The 27,712-nt window shown below is 41.0% G+C and overlaps 1 protein-coding gene across 2 annotated transcripts in view; it reads left to right on the top strand.

Moving 5' to 3' along the window:
- LOC105568803 (peptidyl-prolyl cis-trans isomerase CYP95-like) overlaps positions 1-27,712 on the top strand; it is a 56,038-nt gene that overhangs the window by 21,592 nt on the left and 6,734 nt on the right. For both annotated transcript variants that reach the window (XM_012024769.1, XM_012024768.1), the window contains exons 2-6: positions 13,801-14,052; positions 15,215-16,163; positions 19,394-19,548; positions 22,437-22,686; positions 26,336-26,557. In XM_012024769.1, coding sequence (XP_011880159.1) covers positions 13,822-14,052; positions 15,215-16,163; positions 19,394-19,548; positions 22,437-22,686; positions 26,336-26,557 — 1,807 coding nt within the window. In that variant the 5' untranslated portion in view covers positions 13,801-13,821. The remainder of the gene's footprint in view (positions 1-13,800; positions 14,053-15,214; positions 16,164-19,393; positions 19,549-22,436; positions 22,687-26,335; positions 26,558-27,712) is intronic.

The following is a 27,712-nucleotide window of genomic DNA, read 5'->3' on the forward strand; positions in this document are numbered from 1 at the left end:
TAATAGAATTAAAGGTTCAACATAGCGGCAAAATTTGGCCTCGGGTATTGCGTACGAAAAAAGCAACTAAGCTGCTCCATCGCACGCAAACAAACATTCAGACGTTATTTTCTCAAACGTGTTCGATACGGGATATATTTAGCCATGATTGCGTCGCAGCAATGACACTCTGGTATATCTAATTTATTCATTGCGTCGCGGGGGAAGAAACTCGAGGCTGCTCTCGCATTTAGTCATCATCCTCGTCGTCATCTTCGGCTTGTTGACGCGAAGAGAGGCAGATCCGAGCCGAGATATCCCGCGCATTAGCATTCAGCTCTCCTGACACCGTCATTCATAATGCTGAAAATGTGCGGCCGCACGCCATGACGAATTACGCTAAAGCCGCCCGCGATAATACTTTCTTACGTCGTCGATCGTTCTTACTACTTTCTTTTCAAAGTGGTCGCCGTTCATCCGCCTCGAGGAGAGAATCTCCTGAGATACTAGCCTCCTATCTCCGACCACCCTTCGCACGCCATGCAGAAAAACCGAGCACCCTCGCTCGCAAATATTCCTTCTGTCGAAGTTCCCGCTCGTAAATTCTCGACGACAGATAGTATGTACGTTTTAATATTTACGAACGGTACTCACTCACCAGCAGCACTCGCATGCTGTACAACACTGCGTCCTTTATACATTATTCGATGCCCCAAGATGTTGCATCAAGTCGAGCGGACGATGGACCAATCGGAGTTGTTTGCGTACACGCTGACCGGAATTTGGATTAACAACAATAACATCAGAGAGAGAGAGAGAGAGAGAGAGAGGGGGGGGGGGGAGGGAACAGAGATTTCTTTTCTACAGTAATTGTAGGAAAGCAAATATTACAAGAATAGAATAAAAATTCTCCCCCGGAGCTTTCGAGGCATTTGAAAGCGAGTCAATAACAGATCGGACTTAATCGTACAATCAATAGAATCAGTGGAATCGAGCAAATGTAATTGTAGACTTATTACGCGATATTACGTTATTCACAAAATTGGGAATTTCGTTAATATCAAGGCGATGTTAAAAACGAGCCGATCAATTTCGCGCTCTATTTTTGCCGCGATCGATCGCAGATGCCGTCGAACGCGCCATTGAAATGACGAGCGACGTTGCGTTCTCCCATTGTCTCGCCTTTTATTTTTTTTTCCCCGCCCGTCGGTGCTCCGTGCCCGTCGTTCCGAAAGATTTCATTACGTACGTGCTCAAAGACGCGTCGAAGGATTCCGTTCCCCGAGACTTGCCCGTGCAACGCACGCGACGCGTTTTCATAATGCACAAGTTTACATTTCTCGGCAACCCGTAAAACGCTTTTACGGCCCCAAGGGATGGTTATCGCGCGAGAAAGGAGGGATGATACTTTCCCACCGGACTTTATTACATCCACGGGTGCATCCCGCATCGCACCGGTATGTCTCTCCTTGCGCTAAGTTCTATTTTCGTTGCGCCATATCGATCCTCGCTTACGCCGTTTCAAGTCGTAACAACGCGTCGTTGGCCGCGCTGGATCCCTTTTGCAAACGGCAAAATTAAGCGAGGGCATTTGTCGCGTATCAGCGAGAAGAGGAAAAAAAAAGCGTAAAAGGGAGAGCGAGAAGGGACGACGCTCTAATACCCGGAGGGATAAGAGCGGGGGTACGTGTAAATCAGCCCGAGTCGTATTTTAAGCGAACGTTCGTTTTTCTTGCGGAGCGCAAGACGCATGCAAATAAATCGTGCGTTGTACGTCGAAAGAGCTGGATACGGGGAGCGATTTATCGATGCGTATTCAATTCTCTCAAGATATGAATAGCCGGCGTGTCAATTGTGAATGAAGGATACCTCCTTCACTTCTGATTAATATACCGAGTATTCAAACTTGCGTATTGAACGGGAAGGTGCGTTCGATTGTCGTTTGCGACCGTTGTGAAATTGTTATTGTTAAACGCGGGACGTTATTTCTACTCTCCGTTTTACGACATTGTCTGCGGGGGTGAACACTTTTCGTAACGACTTTGCAATTCTCCGCGAAATGAATTGCGAAAGTAGTAAAAACTAGTAAGTACTGCCATAGAGTCGCTCTTTCTTCCTCCCCTTTTTGTGACGCGGCAAAGCTGTTCCGCTTTAAAATGGACGCGGCTCTAAATGTGCCACGGTTGCCTGACGTAGGAATCAAATTTAAAAATTCCCGATGTGCCGTTGCGCGCGCGTCCGCCGAGTCACTCCGTCACAGTGGTCGAGCTTGATAATTAAACCGACACGGCTGCATTAATGCTATAATAAGTGCACTCCGGGTACGATCTTCATTATATCTTTTTAATCATTTACGCGTAACGCCCTAATTAATGGCTGGCTAGTATATACCAGAATTTCAGTGTGACTTGGAATCTTTAAATAAATAATCGTTCACAAGGTTGACATTTTTTAATTAACTGCTACAGCAAAATCCATTTTACCCTTCAAGCTCAACTCTTTAGAATCTTAACATATTTCACGTTAGCCTCTGTAATCATGTTAGCTATCGATTTCCTTGTCAGAAGAAATTGGCCGTAATTTTATATCCCAGAAAATTGTTCACAACACGGTGCGTAGTTCGCGAGAGGTAAATAGAATCATACGGGATAACAACGAGTTTCGAGAACAACTCCTGAGGAAATCCACCAGAAATCCGGCAGTCGTCGACGGTATTCACGCTCGAATGTTTCTCTCATCGAGATTTCGTCGAGATCGAACGTTTCGCGAATTTCTATAGAGAATGGCACATTAAATATGGATAAGTCAACGGGGAACGCGCGCGCGTTGCGCGACGATATACGAAAGTACTGACAAAATGTTGAGTTCGTCAATTAACAATCGTGCGGATCGATGGTTAGATTAATTATTGTCGTTAACAGAGTGCTCGCTGTGGCAGAATCCCCCTTTGCTGTAAGCGGAGTAATTAATTGCTAACTGGTAACAACGCTTGCGGACACGCGCCGACGACGACGGCACTCGTCATTAATTGAGAATCCAATCGAAAGTTACATCGCACTTTGACTACGTGCGATACAAGTCGGATCGGAGCGCCGAGATTTGTTTTCACGTTTTCCATTAAAATTCCTCACACCCTACTAGATCATTTATTCACATTCCTTCAAGGTGATATTTCCAACTCCCGGTTTTTCGTTCGATTTTATTACGAGACACGCGCGAAATATTGTTTCTGTAATTGTTTTGCATTTTTCTAAATAATTTCACAGATACTAGAACGACATGTTACACGTGCGCTATTTGGTTTTAATAGGAGGTAGTCGGGAAGCTGAATTACATGTGATATGCGAATTGACATTTCAATATTGTACGCTTCGCGAAACTCGACGATATAACGTATATGATAAAATAATAAAATATATGGGCAGATTATACACGCGCGCGTAATAAGAATAAAATAGGCGCATTGTTAGAATAAATTAACAGTCACGTGTGCTGTAACTGTGGATAGAACAAATAATATATAAAATATAAAATGCCTCGTAGTTGCTCTAGCATTGCCCGATGCCTCCCAGATTTCCTTGTTGCACTCACACAATTCACTCGCGAAAAAGATTAATTACGATCGCGCGAAATTTTGCGTGGCACTCCCGTACGCGACGTGAAATACCGCGAAACGCACCAAGTATTATTAACACGTGTCGTGTGACTTTCCGTCACGTAAATAAATTCATAACTCGCGTGTCAACTTGTATTCTTGATTCGGAAGGATTTGCAATGAATAAATCATTTTTAGATTGGCGACATAAAACGCAACGCGAGCGTCAGAATTCAAGTATCCGCGGCACAAAAATAGCTATCAATCCGCAATATTTTACAGCCATTACCGCCAGTGAATCTAATCCTTGCGCGAATTACGCCAACAAAACATTCGCTACAACGAATAGTCGTCATTAATTGTAACAGTTCGTACTGAGATAATTTCTGATCAAATTTTGGGATATAACGTAACGACAATAAATGACTTTCTCTAAATCTTCGAGCTACAAAGTACAACGGAGTACGACGAATTACAGCAAACAATGCGCGCCAACGAATTTCTCTCTTTTCCCGAAAATGAAAAACATTATACTGAAGACAATTCAAAGTGCGATACATAAACGAGATGTAATCGCGACAAAGTACCACGGTTTACGTTTATATTTTATGTGAGTTAGATTCGGTTTCACAAACGTCGCTTAACTTTAAGCTTGGCTTAATTCGTTCTTTGTCCCTTTCCAACTGTTACTTTAGAAAGAGACAAACATGAATTAAACTAAGATTAAAGTTAAGCGTTTGGTGAAACCGGGCCTTAGTCTCGTGAAATATCTATGTTTATAAAAAGCCGTCGCTTCAACATGCAGACCGTTTCTCATTACAAGTTGTAGGAACTAACAATTAATTGATGAACGTTACATGTTAATAATAAATGTGTGCGAATTAACACTGTTTCACCCTCATACTCATCGTGTCTCGAAAACTGATAATGCAAAAGTAATACGACGCACGGAGCGACTCTCGACACGGCCTGCCGGCTCGAGGCTCGGCGAGTGAATGATAGCGCGGCGACTTTCGCGTAAACAATGACACGCAGGACGCCGAGCGGTTTTCTCCCCGCCCGGGGAGAAAAACAAAACGAACGTTAGGAATTCGCTGTCCCGCCTACGGAATATGAAATAAACATAAGTCGAAAATTCTATACCTAATATTTCAAGTCACTTAGCTCGGTGACTATACATTTTGCGTATCAATCTATTGTACAAAATGTTCCGAGTCCCCGATCTTAATTTTAATAATTATAATTCGCGGATGAGAAAACTGCAGAATGTCATTTAATTTGGTCTGGTTTGCAAGTAGTAAGCAGTGAGAAGCAACATTTATTTTTACTGTCATTAGTATTCGCGGTCTTGAATGAGATGCCGTATCTCCGTTTAAGGAGAATTTTACTACTACAATATCGCGAACATTGTGAACTTAAGAGAAACCTTCCGTTCGAGAATTTCCGTCGCGCGGGTTTCGAGAGCCGACGGGAAGATATTGCGATGCGCTTAATTTGAAATGTTTCTTCAAATTGCCACGGGAGTAAATCGACTTCATGAGATGTAACGGCATGCCGAGGGAGGAGCTAACGGCGGCGAATTACGCCTGGCGCATCAATATGATAACGAGATCGCGATATCAAGAGAGGCAAACGTTTTGTCTCGTTTAATTTATCTTTCGCCGTTTCTCTCGGTACACGACTGGCCGCGTGGGTGGCCATCCTTGCCAATTTGCATATTGAAATTTACCGTCGCCGATTTTTACGTCAGAGTGTACAGGTAAAACTTGAACGTGTTACGCTTGGAGAGGCGATTTTTATCACGTCGTAAAGCTTCCCTTGCGATTTCGTTTTCCATTCCGATTCAGCAGTTAACGATTTCATTGCAATGTTTCGCGCTCGGTTTCGCGTATCCGGCTATATTAAATCGGAATCCATTTATTTATGGAAATACTCGAAGTTTATTTATTGGTACTCATGCTACGCGTTTAACACACACACACACACACACAAACTCTCTCTCATCTCTCTCTCTCTCTCTCTCTCTCTCTCTCTCTCTCTCTCTCTCTCTCTCTCTTGACGCATTTGCACGATTCTCGAATTTGTTATAATATAATGCATTGTTGTGTCGTAACTTTCGATTCATTATCGATTAATATGTCGAACTATTCGTCGTATCGCTCGTGCACCACGCACCTGTCACCACTGTATGCTTTATAATTATCGTCTGGTTCGGAACGCGGCTGCGAATAATTCGCGAGCAACCCCCGAACGTAATCCCCGAACGGTAGGGCCCCTGAGATTCGCGCACATTATACAAACTCGGCGTGATATGAAACAACTTGCTGGGGCAGGTCGGCGTTAATGCCATTACATTACCCATTTAATCTGAATACCATCAACATAATCGTGTTTGCCAACATCTTGCCTCGGCTTGCCAGCCCTCTGTATCTCGTCTATTCAATTATGCCTCCTTCGCCAGGATAACGTCACGGTCATGAGGGGAGACACGGTGACATTTAGCGGAACAAGGGCAGCGTTAAAGGCGGGCGCTTAAAGACACCGCAATCGGTGAGACTGCGGCTCTGATGGATTGCCATCTTGTCATCCTCTCCGAGGTCTTGCTTCTTAGATCGGTAAAAAGTAATTGATATAGTTCGCCAGGTGACTCCGGAGGACAAAACAAAGAGAAGCGGACGGCACTCGGACAGACAAAAGGAATCAACTCTTGGTCGATTGCTCGTACCTTCTAACGGCGACCACATTCTTTTTACCACAAGCACCACGAAACGCTCTTTTCCCGGTAGGATCCCAATCGTGGGAGAAATGCGCTATTTCCTTCGCTATATGCACCCTTACTTTGTCGGAGTGCTTGATATTCCGTTCTCGAAGGACCTCTTTTCCAAACCCGATGGTCTTATTTTAAGTTTACTAACCCAATCATTCAGAATTTAATCTCGCGGGAATGGAAATTTTTTTTTCTGCCGTATTATATATAATAAAACTTTTTTTTTCTGGAATCGGAAAGTTCGAGGCTGGTCGACTGCTAACTCCACAGTCGAAAACTTTTTACAATAGCTCAACTTGTCATAGATACTTTTTGTACTATTCGATCTCGAAAGGATGCACATAAATCTTAATAAATGTTTAGAAATGAGGAGATTAAGAGAGCCCGCCTCTTTTTCTCATTAAATTTTCCTCCTCATTGTAATTCCCGAGATGAATATCAGATTATATTGCGAGAAAAGCATGTTTGTATTAAACGCAGTTCGTTAGCGGCGAGCGTATGTGTCTACCATTACTGAAAATCTTGTCTAAGCCGTTAGTACTGTGCACAAGTCATTAGCGTAATTATGAATTAATAAACTTTTCCTCGTGCGAGACGGTCAGGATTTCTCGAAACTGCCAGGTTTTCCGCGAAATGCATTTCCACGCGTTTTGCTTCCCTTCCCGCGGCACCGGAAATTTCGTTTTTGTTTCGGACATGCCGTTGCTACAGGCGCCTATAAGAGCGAAAAACTTCCACTGACGTGACGTCGATTTTTTGCAGTTGAATTTCCGATGTTGACAGGCTGTTACGCATTAGCTTTGAACGAACAGTCATAAAGAATTTTGCTTTCACCGCGGTAGCTATTGATTCTTTAGATTGCGCGCTTCTAGGCACGGAGCTTTTAATTGTTGTCGGCAACGATGTACGTCGCTTTCTCGTTTCGCTCGCGAGATAATAGAAGAAATTCGAATAATAAGGAGCTACTTTGCCTGAGTCAGCGTTGCTGCGTTAGATACCTAGCGGCGCTCGAGAACATAATTACGTTCCTTTTCGCGCACTCATTACGACGCTCTCGGCGAACACGATAAATTTGTATGACAAAGGGGAAATGCAGCGGTCGTTAGCCTGAGATATAAATATTGCGGAATTCTGTACCGCGCGCGAAAAATGCCATCTCGAATCTGGAACTCTTAATGGAACACGATCAGTTGGCTTAATTACGAAGCATTTACTGCAATACGTAAAGATTCTGAGAAAAGTTTCACCGAGAAGTATCGACCCTTTCCGGCTGGAATCTGTTTATAATGACGGCTTCTATCCGGCTACTCTGTAAAGTATTTCAGGAAAAACCGAGTATTTAGCAACAAAGACTTATTTCCACGAAGCGACAGCAACAATTTCTTATACCGTATCTATAGCTATAAATTTACGATTGCTTATACAAATATACGTGTGGACTTTAATCTCTAAAATGATTTCTTGGTAAAGAGCAAAAGAACGTTATAAGTTTGACATAAAAATTATATCATCAAGAGAAGATCAAATATAAAAACTGACGTTATTTTAGAGAGAATCCTCGATTTCAATTCAAGTTAAGTGCTTTTATCGTCATTTGAAGATAGAAAAGCTCTTTAAATATCAACGACAAGAAAGGAAAGACGTTCTTTACGCACGTGCTACTGGCCTTGTCATGCAATATTTTTTAAACAAAAGTTGTTTTAACAATAAAAGACTCGCGCGTGTAGCTTCGCTTGGGTCAACTTTCTATTTTTATTTCTTAAATTTTTATTAAATTTCGTCGAAAACTCGATAAAATAGCTAAACATGAGAAGACCTTAGTGCGAAAATTTCACCTAAAAAATGGCTTTTGTATTCAGGCCGCTACTTATGATGTACGCAAAAAAATTCCTCGACAAAGTGAAATTGTCGAGCATTCATTTTCCCACGCTTTTATTCTCTTGCATCTGCTCTGCATTTTTATTTCGCTCATTTTGCATCTTTTCTTTTCTCCAGCAAAATCGCGATGCCGAACAATTGAATAAAATTATAGGTTGCGTCGACATATTTCGACGTATTCTGCCGGATATTTTGTTAGGCGTGTGCTGTTGTTTCCCTATTCTTTTGTGCACGAGGTTAAAAACATGATTTATCTACGTATTTAAAAAATGCAAATATATGTCCTGAATAACTTAATTTGCGTGAGTGTTTATAGGACTTAATAATGTAAGTAAGTTCTAGATTTTGTCGAAATAATCAGCGTTGATTGGTTCGCCCGAGAACTGCGAGCAAAGCGTTGACTTGGAGGGCCATCATCGCTCCGCGAGCTACAGCACAGCCTCCTGACCTCTCCACTCCCGCAGCTCCCGCCGGCGTCTACGTGTTTCTCGTTTATCCTCGACCCGTCTGAAACTCACTTATTCGCGTTCCACCCTTCGGGATAGGTACGTGCCCGCGGAATAATTTTGTAGACGATAAAAATTGAAACGAATCGCGGTCGTACGCGTATACACGGCACCGCACTCTGCGGAATTGGCATGAATTCCACGCCGTTAAGCTCACCCGTTTCATTTGCCGGCTTGCCCCAACAGAAGACAAATGGTTTCCTCGGGGATGCCCGCGGGGAAAAATGATAAGAGAAAAGGTGCGAGAGCGCGCGCGAGGGCGGCCGGACGGGACGCTGCGTGACGGAATGCTTATTTGATCTGTACATAGATTAGCGGTGATACCACCCTCCAACTTTCCGAGGACTTAACTCGCTCGATTATCATTAGACTGACGGAATCGTTTGTCTTAATGGCACGTCAATTAGTATTCAGTTAGTTAATTTTTCGTAGCGACTATCCGCGGCGCTAATCGAGCGTGATAAACGTTTTCGCGTTATATTTGGATATCACGGAGACTTAATAGAGTGGTGGGCGCGTGATTAATTATGTTGCCTCCATTTAAGTACTGATACCGGGAGCCAAAAGTGATTGATAAATGGTTGCTTGGTTAGGTTAAAGGATTTATTATATAAGTACTCGTATATGCCAGTATTACGTTTTAGATACTAGGTACTCTCTTCCATGACAAAATATCTTAAATATGCCGTATAACAGTTTACTAATGCTGTACTTTATTATTATCTGAAAATGTTCCGGCTTTACTTTACTCCTTATCGATCTTATTTGCATGCCGCTGTTTGGTCGATAAACTCTCAACCTGCCCGACGAAAATTAATTATTGGCGTAAGTGATCGACAAAGGCAACTCCGAAATAGAAATATTCAATGGTCTCGGAGTCAAAATCGTAGTGACAGCAATTCGCTACTTTCACGGAGGAAACGACACTAGTGATACACGTAACGATAGTAATATCGTAATTTCAACTCTCGGCTCTTAACATTTCGCTCCTAATAATGTGGCTCGTCAGACTTTCTGTGTAATACAACGAGCTTTTCTATATGCATCGAATGCATTTCACCTTGGAGTCTAATTGTCGTACGACATTATGCATTCAGCAGCTTAAGAACTCTCGCACCGCGCGGAAGTTCAGTGTCGCAAGAGAAATACGAAGAGAGATCGGGGAACATTCGCTATTACAAACTCGCGTTGCGTTCCATCTTCGTTAACGCCGTTTCTTGTCCATCCAATAATTCATACGTCTTTTCAGACACGACGCGACGGTGCGACGTGATAATTACGTTCTGAGAGATTAGGCCTTAATGGACGCGCGCGTATAGCATCTAAGTAGATCGTCTCGTGGCGGCTCGCCGTGCTGGATGCGCAAAATTAATCTCCACCGCGTAATTCAGACGGCGAGCATAGTAGACATAGGTCGTTTACAACTATACGAAAGTTCGTGCTGGGTGGCCGTAAACGACTTGTCAGTCGAATGATATACTGTACGGCCTACGGCGCAGAGTCGATCCGTCCAAGTATCGCAACGAGTAATTGACTGCGCTCTGCTTGCTCCGATTAATTAACTTTCAGTACCTTGTCGTTCTCGCGATTCCGATACAGCGGACATTTAATGAATATCCTCTGGACGCCCAACCCCCGCAATATTGCTCGATATTCTAATTTCTGAGCTTCTCTTTTTGCTCCCTTTTCTTATTTTTAATCAGTGCGCGTCACACACAAAATGGAAAATTTTTTTCTCAACGACGTTATTTAAGCTTCGATGTATGTATGGATGACGTACATTGAGATTTAAAAATAATCTCAGTTTATTCAATTACCTTTTTTTTCATATTTATTTACTTTTCTCTATTTCTTGAAAAAACTTGAAAGGGTGTAATACAGCTACTGGCGTCCCACGCGTATCTCTCATCTCCTACTACATGTAAAGCTAGTAATTTTTAGATGTAGCACACGCGCGTTGCATTTCCCGTTACAATTCGGTTAATTGACTGTAATTTCCAGTAAATAGGAATATTTATTTATGCTCGTTTTGTTAGTTTATTTTGTAGCCCATTAACGCATTACTGTACTTAAATAGTTAATTATTCCGAACATTATTAGGTATAATCACAAAATTACCGTGCCATTGTGATGTTGTTGTATCGCGGTTGTTACGTTAAATTTAATGAGCAGTCATTTTTCAGAGATATTTGTTTAATATTAAATATATGTCGCACAAAAAGCCTCGTGTATTATTGAACTTGTAAAACAGAAACAATTAAGCTTCTAATTCCTAATTATTTCTGGTTATTGGCCTTAGTTAGTCCGTTCATTTCGTAGCCCATTAAAGCAATGCCGTATTTAATCTGGTAATTAATTTAGGTGTGACACGTATAATCGCAAAATGTCGCCGCACTTGCAGCGGCATATTGCGCCCTATCGAATGTTATTAATTGCGACTCGCGTTACACAATCAACATCAATAGCACGCTAATTAGTTTATTACATTTGAAACTTGCGCGTGGCTCCATCGTAATCGCAGTCTGCTCGAAAGAAAATGCCGACGCTGATAACACGGATAATCTCGCGACAATATGCAAGTTGCGAAGTTGACTTAACGTAGAAAGACTTTCGCGTGGGCGATAAAATAACGAGCGCACGTCATAACTGTTAAATGTCAGCGAAATATTTTCAACGCGTCTCATCGAGCGGCGCCATAAGTTGAGTAAACGTGTTGAGCTTGTACAAGATCGTAGTGGTGGCAGTCTGAGGCTACTGAATTATGAAAGTCTAGCATTGAAATTCTATTGTGTGTCGCGTGTATGCCTCATGATTACATTCACGATGGATTTTCGTTGTTACTCGATACTAAAGATGTCTTTTGTACAAATTTCGAGCGTGATAGATTTGTAGATAGAGGTGAACCTTTGTTTGAGAAAAGTGACCCCCACAAATGCACATGGAAGTTTCGTATGTTAAAATGTGTGTGTGTGTGTGTGTGCACAGTCTAAGTTGCTTACTCAGTGAACGAGGAAAACGTGTTGGCAGATGTAATGTCGTAACACCGTACGTGCAATCCCTAAGTTTTCGCGGCAGAGAGATTTCATTGCGAAGTTTCCGTGGAAACTTTCTTCGAGAAGTCGCGCTTCTGTTTGGAATAATGGTGAGAAATAAGAAGAAGTGCCAACGAAATTAATGCTGCCTTGAGCCTACGTCGGAAAGTTTTTCATAATGACTACCTTTCACGCCACTCGTTGCTTTAATTAACGAGCCACAGATTTACAGATTCCCGCTTGGAACTTGTCGTAAAATTTCGCGCTCATTTTACTAAACGGGGTTAAACATTTACATGTACCAAATATTAGTATTTTTGAATTATTTTTCTTTTATCGCAATAACAATAAATCTACAGTTACAGCAATAATACCCGATGATTTAAATATCACGAATTCATTTAAAAAGTACGTTTAACAAATTGCATTGACGTGAAAATTTCCGCGAGGATTTATTTGCAAGTGAAGACAATTCATGAGAATTGGTTAAAAACAATTGAAATGGTAACAAGGAAAAAACTGTTCGCACATTTTTTCGGTAAATTTTCGTGAGAAATACACAGGTGATATTTGTGTTTGATCAATTATTTGAAATTATATCTTTTCAGTTTGTAACTTCGAAAAGCGCATCATTTACTGTCTATTGTATCCTGGTAAAAAATGATTCTCTGTCAATAAAAGTTGCCCAATAAAGCCTTTATCGACTCCGCCAAACCGAATATCCACCAAGCATCGTATAAAATACGAACGAGTTTTATTCACCACGTCGATCGCGCCCAACAAAACAATTAACGATATCACGATAATTCATCCACGTTGCCGATGGTCATATTTTCTGAGCGCACTGTATCCTGTTCATGCCCGTGCCTTCATATTTCGTGTTTAATCACGTAACATGAGATATAAACAGATGTTCAATTTCCTAGTTATATTATTCAGTTTTACGTAGTTTTCCAATAAATAATCATATAAACCGGTATCACGTATTTCAATTGCATTATATGATTTCAATTTTTGTTACGGATCTTCCCTCATTTGAAATAGATTGCCAAGTATTTTTCCACGTGTTGCCGAGTTCGCGCGAGAGGCTTTCTGCATAGCTTACTTTCGCGACATACAATACCCGGCCGTAAATTAATCCGCTCCGGAACCGTTTTAGACCTACGCGAATCGATAATATATGCACGGCCTATATGGAAGAGGTGTTACGCGCGATGAGAGACATGCTCCCATCGGCGCATCAAAATGCACGTCGCAGTTACGGGTCGGGGAATTAGGCAGGCCAATATAATGCACCCAACTCCGAGTTGTGCACTTATCTGGGTCATCTTCCGGGTAGAAACTGTTCATGTGGCGTAGATATATAATGAATGTTCTTGGAAACCCGTTGGGCATTTAATTGTCTATCCGGGAATATATGTGTGCATCCAACAGTGCGTTTCTAATTATAATAGTAGCCTAAGCTACATATCTCTTTCGTCTAAGATTAGAGCTCAATATTTTTATGTATTAATTGTTTAATATAATGTAACTATATATATTATATATATGTATATATTAAGCATGTACACATATATAAATTGTATAGATTCAGTATAATAATATATTCTCCCCCATATGAGAAAATCATGCCACTTCTTTAACATGTCACGTGAGAAATTCGGAAAAAACTTGAAGAGTTTGGTTGCTTCCTCGGACTTTTAATAGACACAATGTTAGCCTCTTACGATGGAGGTAACATTGTGTCTATTAGACACGCTGTAGGATACGCTGTTAAATCTTATAATAGCGAAATTTTCCCGAGACACAGTTTAGAAATTTACGAGTTACTTAAATATACTCTTGAATGATTATAGCATAGTTAGTCAATTTTATAATTACTGGAATGTTTTCCACCTCTCACGTCACACATTTGCTATAGAACGCGCGTTACTTGACGTTAATACTGATGAAAAATTAATATTGACGCCAATAAGCTTTCGCGCATAATTTCTGGCGAGATATTGGGTGAATGATAAGATGGGGAAATGCATTGTGTCGCAGGGATAAAAGGATGTCGCCGTGATGTTACATCGAAGCGCTTCGTCGCGGCGCCGGCGAGCGTCGCCAAACGTGGCAAACTCGAGCCAGCCGGCATCTTCGACGATGCGAGGTCGACGAGCGAGTGTAGCCACTGAAAAACCCCTCATCTTGCCACCAAGTAGCCCCGGCGGAACGATGGAGAGGCAGCGGTCGCCGAGGGGTAGCGTGGTGCCGAATATCGCTCTGGATACCGAGAGCGACTCCCCCGACGAGGTTTAGTATTCACCCTCTTACGTTTCTAGAATTCTAGAGTATATATATATATAAAGGAATTAAACTCTATATATATATATATATATATATATATTCGAATCGCTACTACTTTTAGCGTACAGTGACATGAAATATAAACCATTTGCCCGTACCAATTATTTCGTTTTGGTACATGCGAGGCCGAACGAATATGTCAAAAATACACTCTTTCCGAGAAGAAGAGGCTTGGTTTACTATTTTTAAAACTGCCACGAATAACGATTTAAACAATTTGATTTGACGAGCAATTTTACGATACTGGCGATCGTGTAGAGCGCAGAAAATGATTCCAATTAATTGAAATTCTCAGTCAACCGAGCGTCGAGCCTGAAATATGTAGCAGATTTCGTTCTTTTTTTCTGTTTTTTTCCATTCCCTTCAGGCTACGCAATTTTACGCGGAATATTCAATTACTCAAGGGATATTCGACTGTACAGGTGTTTGACATTGTATTCGATCGATATGAACACCGCATATACTGTCCGTCGACGAAACTAAATATGAAACTTTTGTCACCCTCGCATTTTGCACATCGGTTTATCCACAAAATGTTGAGGTCATGAAGTTTTCACGGCAGATGGATTGCTATCACATGTTATTCATTAGGAGATGATTGGTGCGACGTAGGCACGCGTATCGAAAGTTATCGATTGGCTTTGAACAGCGATCTAAAATGAATTAAAATGCGTTCACTTCAATCGAGGGCTTCGATATGTTTCGCGAGTATGCAGCTTTCATGCGCGAGTGTAAATTTATTCCTATGTTAATTCCCATGTTAATTAAACTAGATACATTGCAGAGATACGCGAATGCGTGCAATATTAACGCACATACAATATATATTTCCGTCATTCCATTTCCAAGTAAAACGAGAAAAATCAATTAACTTGGAATGAAACAATTTCGAGAGAGAAAAGTAATGCGCTAATTCACTGAAGTGACAAGCTAATTACTACTCCCGATAGATACTTACGCGAGAGGGAAAGGAGAGCGCGCGATCCCTTTTGCAAAAACTTTATATACGTTTGAAAACTAATTCTCGCTCTAGCAGTTTCCTAACTCTTCCGCTAACAATTAAGTAGATCTGTGGTAACGCTCTAAAATCTATGGTGCTCTATTTCAGGGAGTCTGTCGCAGGATCTTGCCGGATCCAGAACAGTATGGCACCGGTCGCAACTCCCTGGCGCCCGAGGTGAGCCGCAGCCCGCGAAACTCTCTGATACCGGACGATTACTGCAGAAGCCCGCGGGGCTCCCTAATACCGGACCCGAGCAGGAGCCCACGCAATAGTCTAGTACCGGAAATGGTGCGGTCACCGCGAAACAGCCTGACGCCGGAAGTCTCTCTCAGCCCGCGTCACTCTCTGGTGCCGGACTTGGCACTCAGCCCGAGGAATTCTCTGGTGCCGGACGTGGCCTATAATCGCAGTCCACGAAACAGTATGGTGACGGTCGGCGGCTCTAGAATATCCCTCTTACCGGAGAACGGTACCGCGATCGCGGCCGCCACTCGTAGTCCTAGACATTCGTTGGTGCCGGACTCTACGAGAAGTCCGCGAGGCAGCATGGCGAACCTGGACTTCGACCGTAGTCCGCGTGGCTCGATCTGCCCGGACTTGCATAGGACACCCAGGAGCAGTATCACGCCTATGGAGGTCGCGGATAGGAGTCCACGCGGTTCGATAGTCTCGGAGTGTCTGAACCAGAGCCCCCGCGGCTCTATCGCGCCCGATCCTAACAGATCGCCCAGAGGCTCGATAGTGCCGGACTCGAATCGGTCCCCGCGCGGCTCGATATGCCCGGAGAGCAGCAACAGAAGTCCGAGAGGATCGATCGCACCGCACGATCAAACGAACCGATCGCCGCGCGGAAGTATAGGCATCAACGACGTCGACAGACACTCGAGAGGCTCTCTCGGAGCCATCGACGACGAAAACAGAAGTCCCAGGGGAAGCATCGGGCCTGATGGGATCAATAGAAGTCCTCGGGGTAGTCTCGGAGGGCATCAAGACAGAAGGGCGCCGAGGGGCAATCTGGGCTTGCAAGATCCTAGAAGAGCTTCCGCGGATCAGGGTGAGCATTTTTCAATATTCTTCATCGTTTCACATCAATTCAATTTCTTCTCCTCCTAGATAATCTTTTGTCCCATCATGTTATTATATATTATTTGTTTTATTTAACAAATAATAATTGTTGCCAAGATTGCTATTATGAAGAAAAAAAAACAATTTTCGAATTATGCTACTGTGAGAAGTTGGCACCTTATTTCAAAAATCCCAAGTTTTATTAACTCGTAATAGTTCTTCGGTTCCTAATATAAGTTTTACAAGTAGTTTATTTCGTTAATTTCGATAGAACAAACAACTTGTTTGGCAACTTGAGGTGTTGCAGCAAGTTAGTCGCGCTTATATATTTTCAAGTGTCACTTTTTCTATCCCGATCAACGGAACTGTTTCTAAAACCTATCGGGTGCCAACTTCACAGCGCTCGAGAATTACTTTTTCCACTGAAGTCCAAATAATCGAGAGTTATGATATTGAAATCATCGGAGACTCGTCTCAGCGCGTTGCGACCGGCGTTGCGTAATTTTGCTACAGAAACTACCGCGAAAATGTGGTACCTTGAACGTATTCAAACCGCAATGCTCTGCGTCCGAATACCGAAATACAGATATAATTCGATCGCGAAATTATAGCGTCGCGGTGAAACACAACGCGATGTGCAAAGGAAATGTTTGCGCTTGCCGCAAATGCGGTTAGATTGTGCCAATAATATGCCTACGTGCGCGACGTATCAATCATACATGACAGAATTAAATAATTATTCGATCGAGTTATTGACTCGAGATAATCACGCGATTAACAAGAAGCCGCCGGAAGCGGGTGCGCTAGATAAAAATAATAATGGGCTTATTCGGGGATCGATTTTATCATGTGCTGTGCATTAAAATAAATATTAAAAATATCGATGCCTCCATCTATTTTCTGCCTGTCGAGCAATTATAAGCGACGCTGTTTTATATACGGTGTAAGGGCGTGCAATAAAATATTCAGCAACAAGATTCCACGCGAGCGTTTCCTTACGTCCCCGCATTTGCAGGCTGAGAATCTACCTCGAGGCAGCAAGTATCTCCTCTCCTTAGGGAATGTAATGGCAATTTGACGCTCATTACCGTACAACTCGACGTCAGGTCTCCGGAGAAGCCGATTAGTTTTCGTTCGTTTCTCCCGTGTTCGGGACATCAAGCGCGATAGACGCGCATAATATATCTCGAACGACAGAAATTGGTCGCCAGGCGATTGCGCACGATATCGCACACACCCGATATTTCTCACTGAAACCCTGCGGCGGATGCGATAGACACTCGCGCCTCGGAGTAACGTAAGCTTGACGCACGAACGGAAGGAACGGATCTGCCAGGAGATGTAAAATAATATCGACAAGCCGACAATCGATCCGACGTCGATTCCGGTACGAGGCTCTCATTAAGAAGCGACGTCGATATCCTCTGTTCCCTCTTAATTTTCCGTACTCTCGCACGATTAAATTTATTGCGATTTAATCAGGTCAGACGAGCGCAAAGTACCTTCGAATTTCCCATCGATCTTCCGATAGTATCTTTGCGTCATGCGTATAGCACGGTATCTCGAAACTAACGCGCGAGATACTAAATAATGTAAAAATAATCTTCTATCAGTTTTTTTTTGCATTAACAATTAGACTTGACTCGACACGCAAATCGACAATTCCTCGTCGCAGAAATTCGGCTCTCGATCATAACGATTATGCCAAGTGCCGTGAATCACGAATCATATTTTTGGCAAGTTTATGCGGATTATTAGACTCGAAGGTATCGTGTGCCAAATTGCTATTGGCGGTTGGAAAACCCACACGCAGTGTTGTGTAGTAGCATTAAACCCCTTAAGTCGACCTATGCAAATTGGCTTACCACAATCTTAGATGTATGCGCATGCGGGATACGTATGTATCTTGCGGTGAGATAATTCGCCGCTAATATTCCCGAATGAGATAAAACTCACGAGAAACAGAAACTTAATAATTCCGCACGCTAAGGTCTCCCTTTTTTTTATTGGGGCGCGATTCTTGGGGCCGCCAACGCTGGCGCAAGAAAATCAAATCGCGAGGCAAATAAGAGGCGTTCGCCCTAGCGATAATTAACGTCACGCGGGAAAGGTTACGTTTCGGTCGCGCAAATTGGCCTGATTTTGTCGCGCGTGCACACGATGCTTGTTAATGTTAGCAGCTACACCGAACCACCGCCAGTCACGAGATTGAAATATGCGTCTGATACATATTCCCACTTACCCACTTCGCGCGACTGCGATGCGAGAGGGATTGCGTGCGTGTTAGGCGGCCAGATCAGCTGGTCGAAGCGTAAGTTTCTCCTTGAATATTTCGAAACAGTAAAAATGCAAATACGCAAATGGTTCATTACAATTTTAAATTCATTATAATTTTGCAATTGTTCTGATTGCCTAAGCGTTATAACAATGTATCGCATTAAGACGCATTAAACCCCATTCTTAGCGGCTTTATCGCTCGAATTCGCACGCCCTCCGTATGATTATCGCCGGGGGATCGATACGACAGGATTGACCTGTTTACCGAGCTACCGGCGTGCGAGCGAAGTCGATAAATTTTCGCGGCGAGGAACGTCGTAATAATCAAAATCTCTCCAGCAGACGGGATTCGTATTCTGTAAATTGAAAGCGCGGATTTATCGCGCGAAGCAGCGCGCATTACGCGGAAGCTTGTTGACAAAGATATCTCATCGCCCGAGTTTGCAGTGCATGATGTCTCTTTACAACGAGCGAAATTCGTGCAAATGGAGAATACAAATTAAATTGCGCACTAACACTGTTAATTGGCGCGCCGTTTGCCATTGTTCGTAACTGCATAGTTGCCTAGTGTTCATTAATTGCAAACGCGTTGAAACAAAGAGAGCCGAAAACTATCGGTCGGAATAATGTAATAGAAAAAAATTCAAACGCGGAAATAAACTGGATATTATAATCTTATATGGTCTGTTTAGAAAATATATCAGGTTAAATTTGCAAATCGATGGAATAGAAGCGCCTTTTATCAAATATAATGTCAGTTCAAGTTCGAAGAGTACGAGACCCTATTTTGCGACTCTTTCGCCCGCGCGCGAACTGTTTCGTTTCGTGTCCTCATAAATATTCGCGGGATATCGCGCAGAAATTTTGCGAGATATTTCTTTCCCGAGCAACAATTTCGAAAGGCAGTCGAATAAATTCAAATGTTTGTGTTTGTGTGTCCAGGGAGTACGAGAAACCGAAGTTCCTCGCCTTATCGTCAAAGAGAAGTGAGCTCGGGAAGCGTCAGATCGGGCGGAAGCGGTGGCGCACAGGTCAATCTGGGATATGGAACGAACGCCTGGGCCGATTCCAGACGAGCCAGCAGCTCTGTTTCGCAGGTAACTGGCTCTCTCGCTTTCTCTCTCTCTTTTTCTCATCGTTGCAATCCCGGCCTGCAACGTTCAAGGAATTTCTTTCTCGGCCACGCCGTTACGGTGCACGCCCCAGTTGTGTTACGAGTATTCCGGAATTTCTCGCCCGAGCGACGGAAATGGGCGACTGGGACACTCTCCATCTTTATGACTCGACTGTATATACGCGGGCAACTCGAGGTCGCAATTTGTCATTTATCATCCGTTGCGGTAATTACGATGAAGTGAAGCAGTTGCAGGCAGAAAGCATAACGACATTCTTTTTACTCGTCAGAAGTACGCTAACAAGGCAACTTCCGTAAACCACGAGTTGTGCCAAGAGGAAAAAAAAGAGCACAACTTTTTCCGAACACGAGAATTGGTTTGATACAGGCGCATAATACTTTCCTACACAATTATTTTCATCGCGCTGCAACCAAAATATTGCTTTAGATGTCAAGAATGACGATTTAACAGCGCGAGTGTGATCTAACTGATTTTCATCAAGCTTTCAGCCCGAGCGAGAGCAATTAACAGCAATTAGTAAATAATATCTGTTATTATAAAACTGTGCAATGTGTATAATGAAATCAAATTTCAAAATTTTATATCTTTTTGTAAAATATAAATAGGCATGTTAAGATTTTACTTTATGATATTAAAAAATAGCTGACAGGTCAAATATGCATCAAATTGTGCATCCACGCAAACATATATTTTTATTATATCTTCTCGCAATAAAGTTTTAATAAATTTAACTTTGTTCACGTTTCGTGAGTACAACGCGGAACTTATTTAGTAGACTTTATTTAAGTTATGACACAAATTGCAAATTCGCATGACTATCCAAGTTTAAAACAGAAGGTGAATTCAAACGTACTGGATTCACGCCAGATTTTTATTCTAAAAGTGTCGCTCTTCACCAGAAGCATTTTTATCAAGACAAAAATCAATGGAGTACAGTCTTGCAGAAGCGTTATTTCCCGGTTTTTTTTTCGTCGTCGTTTATCTTTGTAGAATCTTCAAAGTAATTTTCCTCGTTATTACTCCAGGGACATCACGTCGGGCTTCGCAAGACTTTTTACACAATTTTAATTTTTAATGGAAAAATTTACTTAAGTTCGGTTATAAAAGCGGGAAATGAGCCGGGAATCTGTTCGTAGAGTGAGCATGATAAAAAAACAGGGCGACCAGCCGCCCTGAAAATAATACGTCTTGCTTAACCGGAAAGAATGCTATATTAATCATACGTATAACGAAGTTGCGATGATAATGCCTCTAAGATTGGTCATTTATCTTTTTGTTAAATTACACGAGAGCAAGTATTTCCTCCGTATATTGCACCTATCAACGGAAAAGTTTCCCCCCTAAAAAAGAAGCTTAAACGATCTGAAATTGCACTCCGGACTGGTTTTCTGCTGCAGACGCAGCATGGTACGATATGTGGCTGCAACGCACGCGAGGCGAGGTCGAGTGAATGACGATACAAGCGATAGCTTCTGCGAGATCCTCCACGCCCGTATCCCTAGTGGCATACCCATTGCCTTTTGATGGAAAACTCTAATGAGTACAAAAGAACTTTCTACGAAGATAAATATGTTTAATCACGCTTAACAAACAAAGCAGAAAAGTTCTCGATACAAAAAAAAAGATACATAGCATACGTGTTTGCAAACTTTGATCAATATTTCAAATTCTCCTCCCTACTTTTCTTATTAGGTAAAATTCGACGAAGAAAAAGTTCGTTTCAAGACTTCTTTTGAGAAATAAAAAACGACCGACGCATCTTGACTTTACAACTTAATGATGGATGACGAAATCCGTACGATGAAACTGAAGCATTTTGCAAACTGTTAAAGCAATTATTGTAAGTGCATGCTATTACTTTCCGTTAAAATTATAGTGTGAAGCTGCACGGATCAGAAGAATGCCGGCGCACTTTGCTCGTGACAGCTTGAATTTTTCTCGCACAGATCACATCCGCAGCTTATTTCCGCGCTTATATCCGCGCGAAAAACGTACCTGAGACGTGTACGCGCTACCCGAAGATCTCTCGAAGGATCTTATTCCGTAGAACGTGGAACGAGAATCGACGAAAGTCGATGAGAAAGAAGAGTCGTATGTGCAAAGCTGTGCTCGTGCTTTTCAGGATCGTTTATTGGATCTACGTTGTGTGGAAAGCGAACGGAATATAAATTGATCTCTGACGCCAAATCTGCCTGGCATTTCGAAGAGGCACAGCTGGATAAAAAGTGGTGAAACCAATAATTAAAACGTACTGTAAAGTCCGGCTTCTCGTAAAATATAAAACGTATTGACTTTCATTTGGTGATTACATCGCTGCGTAAAAACACTTTCGTGCCACTATTGAATTTTTATTCATTAAGAAACTAGTCTGAATTCTCTCAAACGATTTTTTTAAATCTTTGAATACATTTTCTTAAATTCACTGTTCATTTTTATTTCTAAATTACGAACGTGCTGGTTAATACGATTTCTACTAAAAAGATGGAAAAACATGTGTAATGTACTTGTTCCATCACTAATTGGATTATTTTGTAATCAGCGAAATACAGACGAAGTGGTAGACAACAACGTACACTGACATAAGGTAATGAAGATAAAATAAAACAAAATGAAGTTAATGTTACTAAAATTACAATAAGTCAAAAATGCAGAGAGAGAGCGAGAGAGAGTGGGAGAAGTTAAGATAAATTAAAAGTTGGAGTGTGTCCTTTATAGCTTTGTGAAATCTTTTCCACGATAAAGTCTGATGTCACGTGTATGCTATTAATCAGAATGAATGAACTTGCCGGCACAAAATTATATTACATTACGGGAGAAAATCTGATTTGAGCTGTCGCGTGTGCTTTCAGCTTTCAGGCGACGAATCGCGCCGGCTTTGCTCCAGCGGCGCGAAAGCACCTGAAAAGGGCGACGCGGAGACTGCGAATCTCGGCGTGGCAACCTACGGCTCGGTCGTGTTTCAACTGAAAGACGCCCACCTCGAGGCGAACGGCATCTGTGACTTCGTCTTTCGCGCTTTGAGAGTCATCAGCAAGACGATGACGTTCACCATATGTCTGACCTGTTTGTCCACTGTGCCTATTTTGATGTTCATCTTCGGTGAGTGAAGAGACACGAGGATGCGGTTAGAAGGGTAGACGGACGGTTTTGATTAATCTCGGTTGCGCGAATCGAGAAAGGTCTTTGACCGGTAATCGGCCACGTATAGATAATTTAATCACGAGAAAGTATGTTCGGATAGCATAATGAATATTATATAATGACTATCAGCTGGATAAGTGGGTCGAAAACGACTTCACCGAAGTTAGTTCGATCCGTTTTACACTTCGACACGAAAAGGCGATCGATACCTCTGGCGGTATATCTATACTCAAGAACTATAACGATAGACTCTTGTGAGACTTGGAGGAAAACTATATAGCCTGTTCTTGTTCTTCGGTCTATGGCGCTTTTTAAAATCCAAGATTTACGAGCGTCATTTCTTTTACTACTTTTTATCACTTAATATCGTTTCTATCTTGTTTATTCAATACGTTATACTTTCTTGATGTCCTTTTAATGATTATTATACGAATATTTTATGTGCCAGTAAAAAGATTCGGTTGATACTTAAAAGAATGATGTAGAGCGGGTGATTAAACAAGATGTTCTCTTTAACGTTCTTTGTGTTTCAATAAACTTCGTAAAACCTTGTAGCTTTTTCTGATGTAAATTTTTCTCCATTACTTACATATTTCTCGGGAGAGTTGGAGCTCTTTTATTGCCGCTTTAACCTCTCTTAAGGGAATAGCTTTACGCATAGCCCGACGGGGATAATTTTGCAGATATCAAAGAAAATTTTTAAGTACCCATCAGTATCGCGTTGTGTTTGGTCATTTTTCGCTCTTCAGCTAATCTCCAAGTTCAACTTGAGTTAAAATATGGAGCCTGATAATACAAGGTGATTCTCTAACATATTTCACGTGTCAATCAGTACAGGTAAGGTTTTTTTATCGGTGTCCTGTCAGAAGTACCTGTATGTTCCGCGCTATCGTTAATAATGTAAATCTGCACTTTAATTTTTTGTGATAAACTGTCCAAATTTCTCTCCAGTGAAAAGCAAGCTATAAAAGGTATTACACTTATATGCAATTTTTTTTTATGTATAATGACACTGATATATCATTAGATATGCCAATATTCAATATTAGAATCTATATATAATTATATTTTTAAATTATATTTTTAGAAAATAAATGTGTGCAATTAAATTTAGTGTAATTAAATCTTGAGATAAATCTATAAATAATTTATAGTTCAGATAAATTTATAGAATTCAGGTAAAAAAAGAAATCCTTTTTCTACAATTCGATCGTTGCGTAAAATTCATATATAAAGTCTATTTTAGACGATCTATAATTCAGCATATAATTCAGAATTTATAGGATAGAATTTTATGTATAATGTTACGTGTCATTTAATACAAAGAAATTAAATAGTAAAATTCTTTAATGAATTTAAATCAATTACGGAAATTAGATGTACAGTACACACAAAATATAAAAAAATATGCGATAAAATTATATATAAAATTGTATTCTGAAATCTGATGCAAATTACAAATCACCTAAATGGATTCAAGATGCAAATGGTGCATTGTTTCCTCTTCTCTCAATCATGACGTAAAGTTTCAACCAGCAAAATGCAAATATTTGATAAATCTTCACAGCGGTACGTGGCGAGATATTTGCGGCAATGCAAAGTAAATAAAATCTTACTTCTCCCAACAAATTTTCCAACATTTTACAAAATCAGATTTCCCAATGGCGTTTTATTCCCGTCTAATTTTGCAACATTTACATATAGTTGCAATGTAACCAAATTTCAACGCGATAAATCTCTTAAGTTTCTATCAGGCGAATTATATGCGCTGTACGCATTTCACCTTCCGGCCAATTCAGTTGAAATTCCACGAAATATACGACATCATTTTCGTGCTAATTAATGCTACCAGGATTACGACACGCGAATTGCTAGCGTGTTGAGCTTGCAGCATGCAAGCATACTTAATTTCTCGGGCATAGCCGGTTACTTGCGCAGTAGGGAGCATGGGCGCTCAACCTGATTTATTGTAAACCTGGTGCATTCACCTTCCGGCAAAGTCCACCTAGTAAGAACATGCAATCGATAGTAATGGCGTAGGTAAACCGCGAAAGTGGCTGCGGATCGCCGATCCCGAATACGACTTAAATCTTTCGTAAATTACGATACGTGGAATAAATAGTTTGCGGCCTGCGCCGTGCAAATTTAATGAGGCACTTGAAGCTAATTTGAGAAATGCGAAGCATATTGAGTTCTCGATTAGAATTAGAACGCCATTAAGAGGATTTCTTCATCGTGCATTTCGCAAAGAAAAAAGGAGGCGATCGACAAATCGGTTTTCGGTTGGTTGCTTCACGGGAAAGTTTATTCCAATTAGTTTGAACTTATGAGATTCGTACATTACAGTTCCGCAAAGCAAAGATAATAAAGTTAAAAAATTCGAAACAATATAAGATATTTCCTTGTACCTTGTAACTTTTTACAAATGCCTCTACAACTATCGAAATATTTAGGGCGACGGTATTGATTTCTCATCGCAGCGAATGTCACGAAATAAATTCTTCAAAAAACCGTCGGGGATTATGCTGTAGTAGAAAATTAATAGTTTATACATATAGAAAAAATGCGCATAATAACGAGGTACACATTACTCAAGTCAAGCAGCAGAGAACCTCTTGAGGTATGCACGTTATGTTATCCTAAGTCGCGAACGTCGAACCAGGACGTGATACACAGAATAAACGTCAGGCAACAGGCAATTAATGCTAAATTATTCCTCATTGGTGTTGCAAAAAGATGCACGTCAGATATACGTTAGGTCTTAATTGATGGACAAGAATATCGGTTAAGAGGCGTCTCTCTTTCTCTCTCTTTTTTCAATAAAAAAAGGACGATGAGCTTTAAGTGAATTACTATACCGCGTATTAGTTCCGTTTATTACTCAAATTATAAAGCATTTAGGTCACGGATATGAAAAGAACGAGTATAAAAGGAAGACGTCGTCATAAAACGTCTACTAATGAAGCAAGTTCCGGCGAGAAAACGACGGAGGCAAAAGTCATATAATCAATTATCGAGTTTACTGCCATTTATCGCGCTTATTATGTCGCACGATGCAACGTAACATTGAAATTATTCCGTATATGTCTTGTATGTATGTTTAACTAAAGAGGCAACTTCACATTTTATACTCATTACATTTTACATTATATATTTTTTATAAAAGAAATATAAAAAATATATCGCGTATATTACATTTCGACGTGCACAATAGACTTTTCTGGTAAATCCAAACCGAACACGAATGTGTAGAATAACACAGTTGTCGCAGTTATCTCTTTGGACGTACACCCAGAAAAATATTTATTTAGGTTAAACAAATGAAATACGTTGAAATCACGTTTCTTTGAATCTACTAAATTTTTATTTACTTCCATTAAAACATTTGCTAGATTTGAAGAAATAGACATGAATTCTCTTAGAGATTCCAGTCTTTATCAAATGAAATTTTGATTAAGGCAAAGAAATCATTTCTTTCAAACCAAATAAAAGTCTAACAAGGTCCATATTCAAAGAAAATTTGTTTAATTTGAAAGAAACTTTGTCCGAGTGTAAATTCGGTTTTATATTGAACGTGTAAGAAAATCAATGCCATTGATCTTTGCAGGTGTGCAGTTCATTAAGGATTGCCCTAAAGAACCGTACCTCCCCGTGTACATGCTGATCGGGGGAGTTTTGGGTGCCGTGCGTATGTTCTGGGCGTTGTACTCGCAGATACGCTCTCGGCGGCCGGAAGTCTTGTCCGTTCCCAACACCAGACCACACGTCTCGCCTATGAAATTACTCTCCATAGCTTTATCGTGCTTCCTGGTCGTGTGGTTCGTGTTAGGTAAGCAAGAAATTTCGTTTGAAATTGTATGCGACGTGTGTTATACTCCCCGCAAACTTTCGGAGCGTTAAAGCCACAGAGGATTTACTCAACGAGTGCAAAGCGTGAGTCAGATTAGGAAAACACGTGTTTCGTAATATTCGGCTTTATGATTCTATAATAACTTTATGCAAACGTAATTAAATATTAGAAGATAAACGCTAATAGAAGGTAGGGGCCAATTGTATAAATAATAAAACTAGTAATTTCTTATGTCTTTAACTCTTTTTCGTAACTAAGTAAATGGTTTTATCTTCTTATCTCTTTCATTTTCACCGTTTTCTTGTCTTTATTTCATTATAAGTTGTACTATTCCGTTATGATTTATAATTTAATTTTACACTATGTTCTATATTTTTTTAGCTAGAATGTTCTGAGATAAAACTTACGGACTTAATAGAAATCTCTTGTATCGCAGACACGGGCATAAAGATTTTCAAGAAATTTCTCTTTAAATAGATGTAGCTGTATACAAAGCCCGAGAAACAATTCTGTCGCGATATTATTACGTTGTTCCATAAATTGCAGCGTGTATTATTTAACTTTCTTGCACATTGGTCTTAATTGCGCAGCGCTTTCCGTTCCACGTTATTCTTATGAGTGAATTTTTATGTTGACGAAAATATCGGTCAAGTGGCTGGACTCTGCTTATATTTGCACGTTGCAGTGGACGGTTTTAACGGCGTGTCCTATCTTTAGCGATAAATGGATCAATATTAAGGTGTCGCAAAAGTGCGCTTCAGCAGCGTCGTTATTAATCAACATCGATATATATTTTAAAATATTATGCTACGTGTGCAGTATCGGATTTCTCGATTAATCATATTTTTCCATTTTTCTCTTATACTTGAGTTTCTTTTCTTTTTACAAATAATGCCTAATACAGATTCACGTGAAATGGCAAAGAGCGCGAGGCGCTGGAAGCATGCGCATGTAAATCCGTGTGCGAGAGAAAATTTTGCGATTGCAAAAAAAATTCACGGTTTATGACGATTTAACTGTTCGTGACTAAGCGCAGTCGTGCAATATTTATATTTCGTGTAGCGCGCCAATTCGCATGGCAAAACGCGACAGTTCGTTAGTCAGAATGCAGGACGAGATTGTAGGCTGCTTAAT

The sequence above is a fragment of the Vollenhovia emeryi genome, unplaced genomic scaffold, assembly GCF_000949405.1.
Source record: "Vollenhovia emeryi isolate VEMERY1.0 unplaced genomic scaffold, V.emery_V1.0 DF939127.1, whole genome shotgun sequence".
In the NCBI taxonomy this organism is placed as follows: domain Eukaryota; kingdom Metazoa; phylum Arthropoda; class Insecta; order Hymenoptera; family Formicidae; genus Vollenhovia; species Vollenhovia emeryi.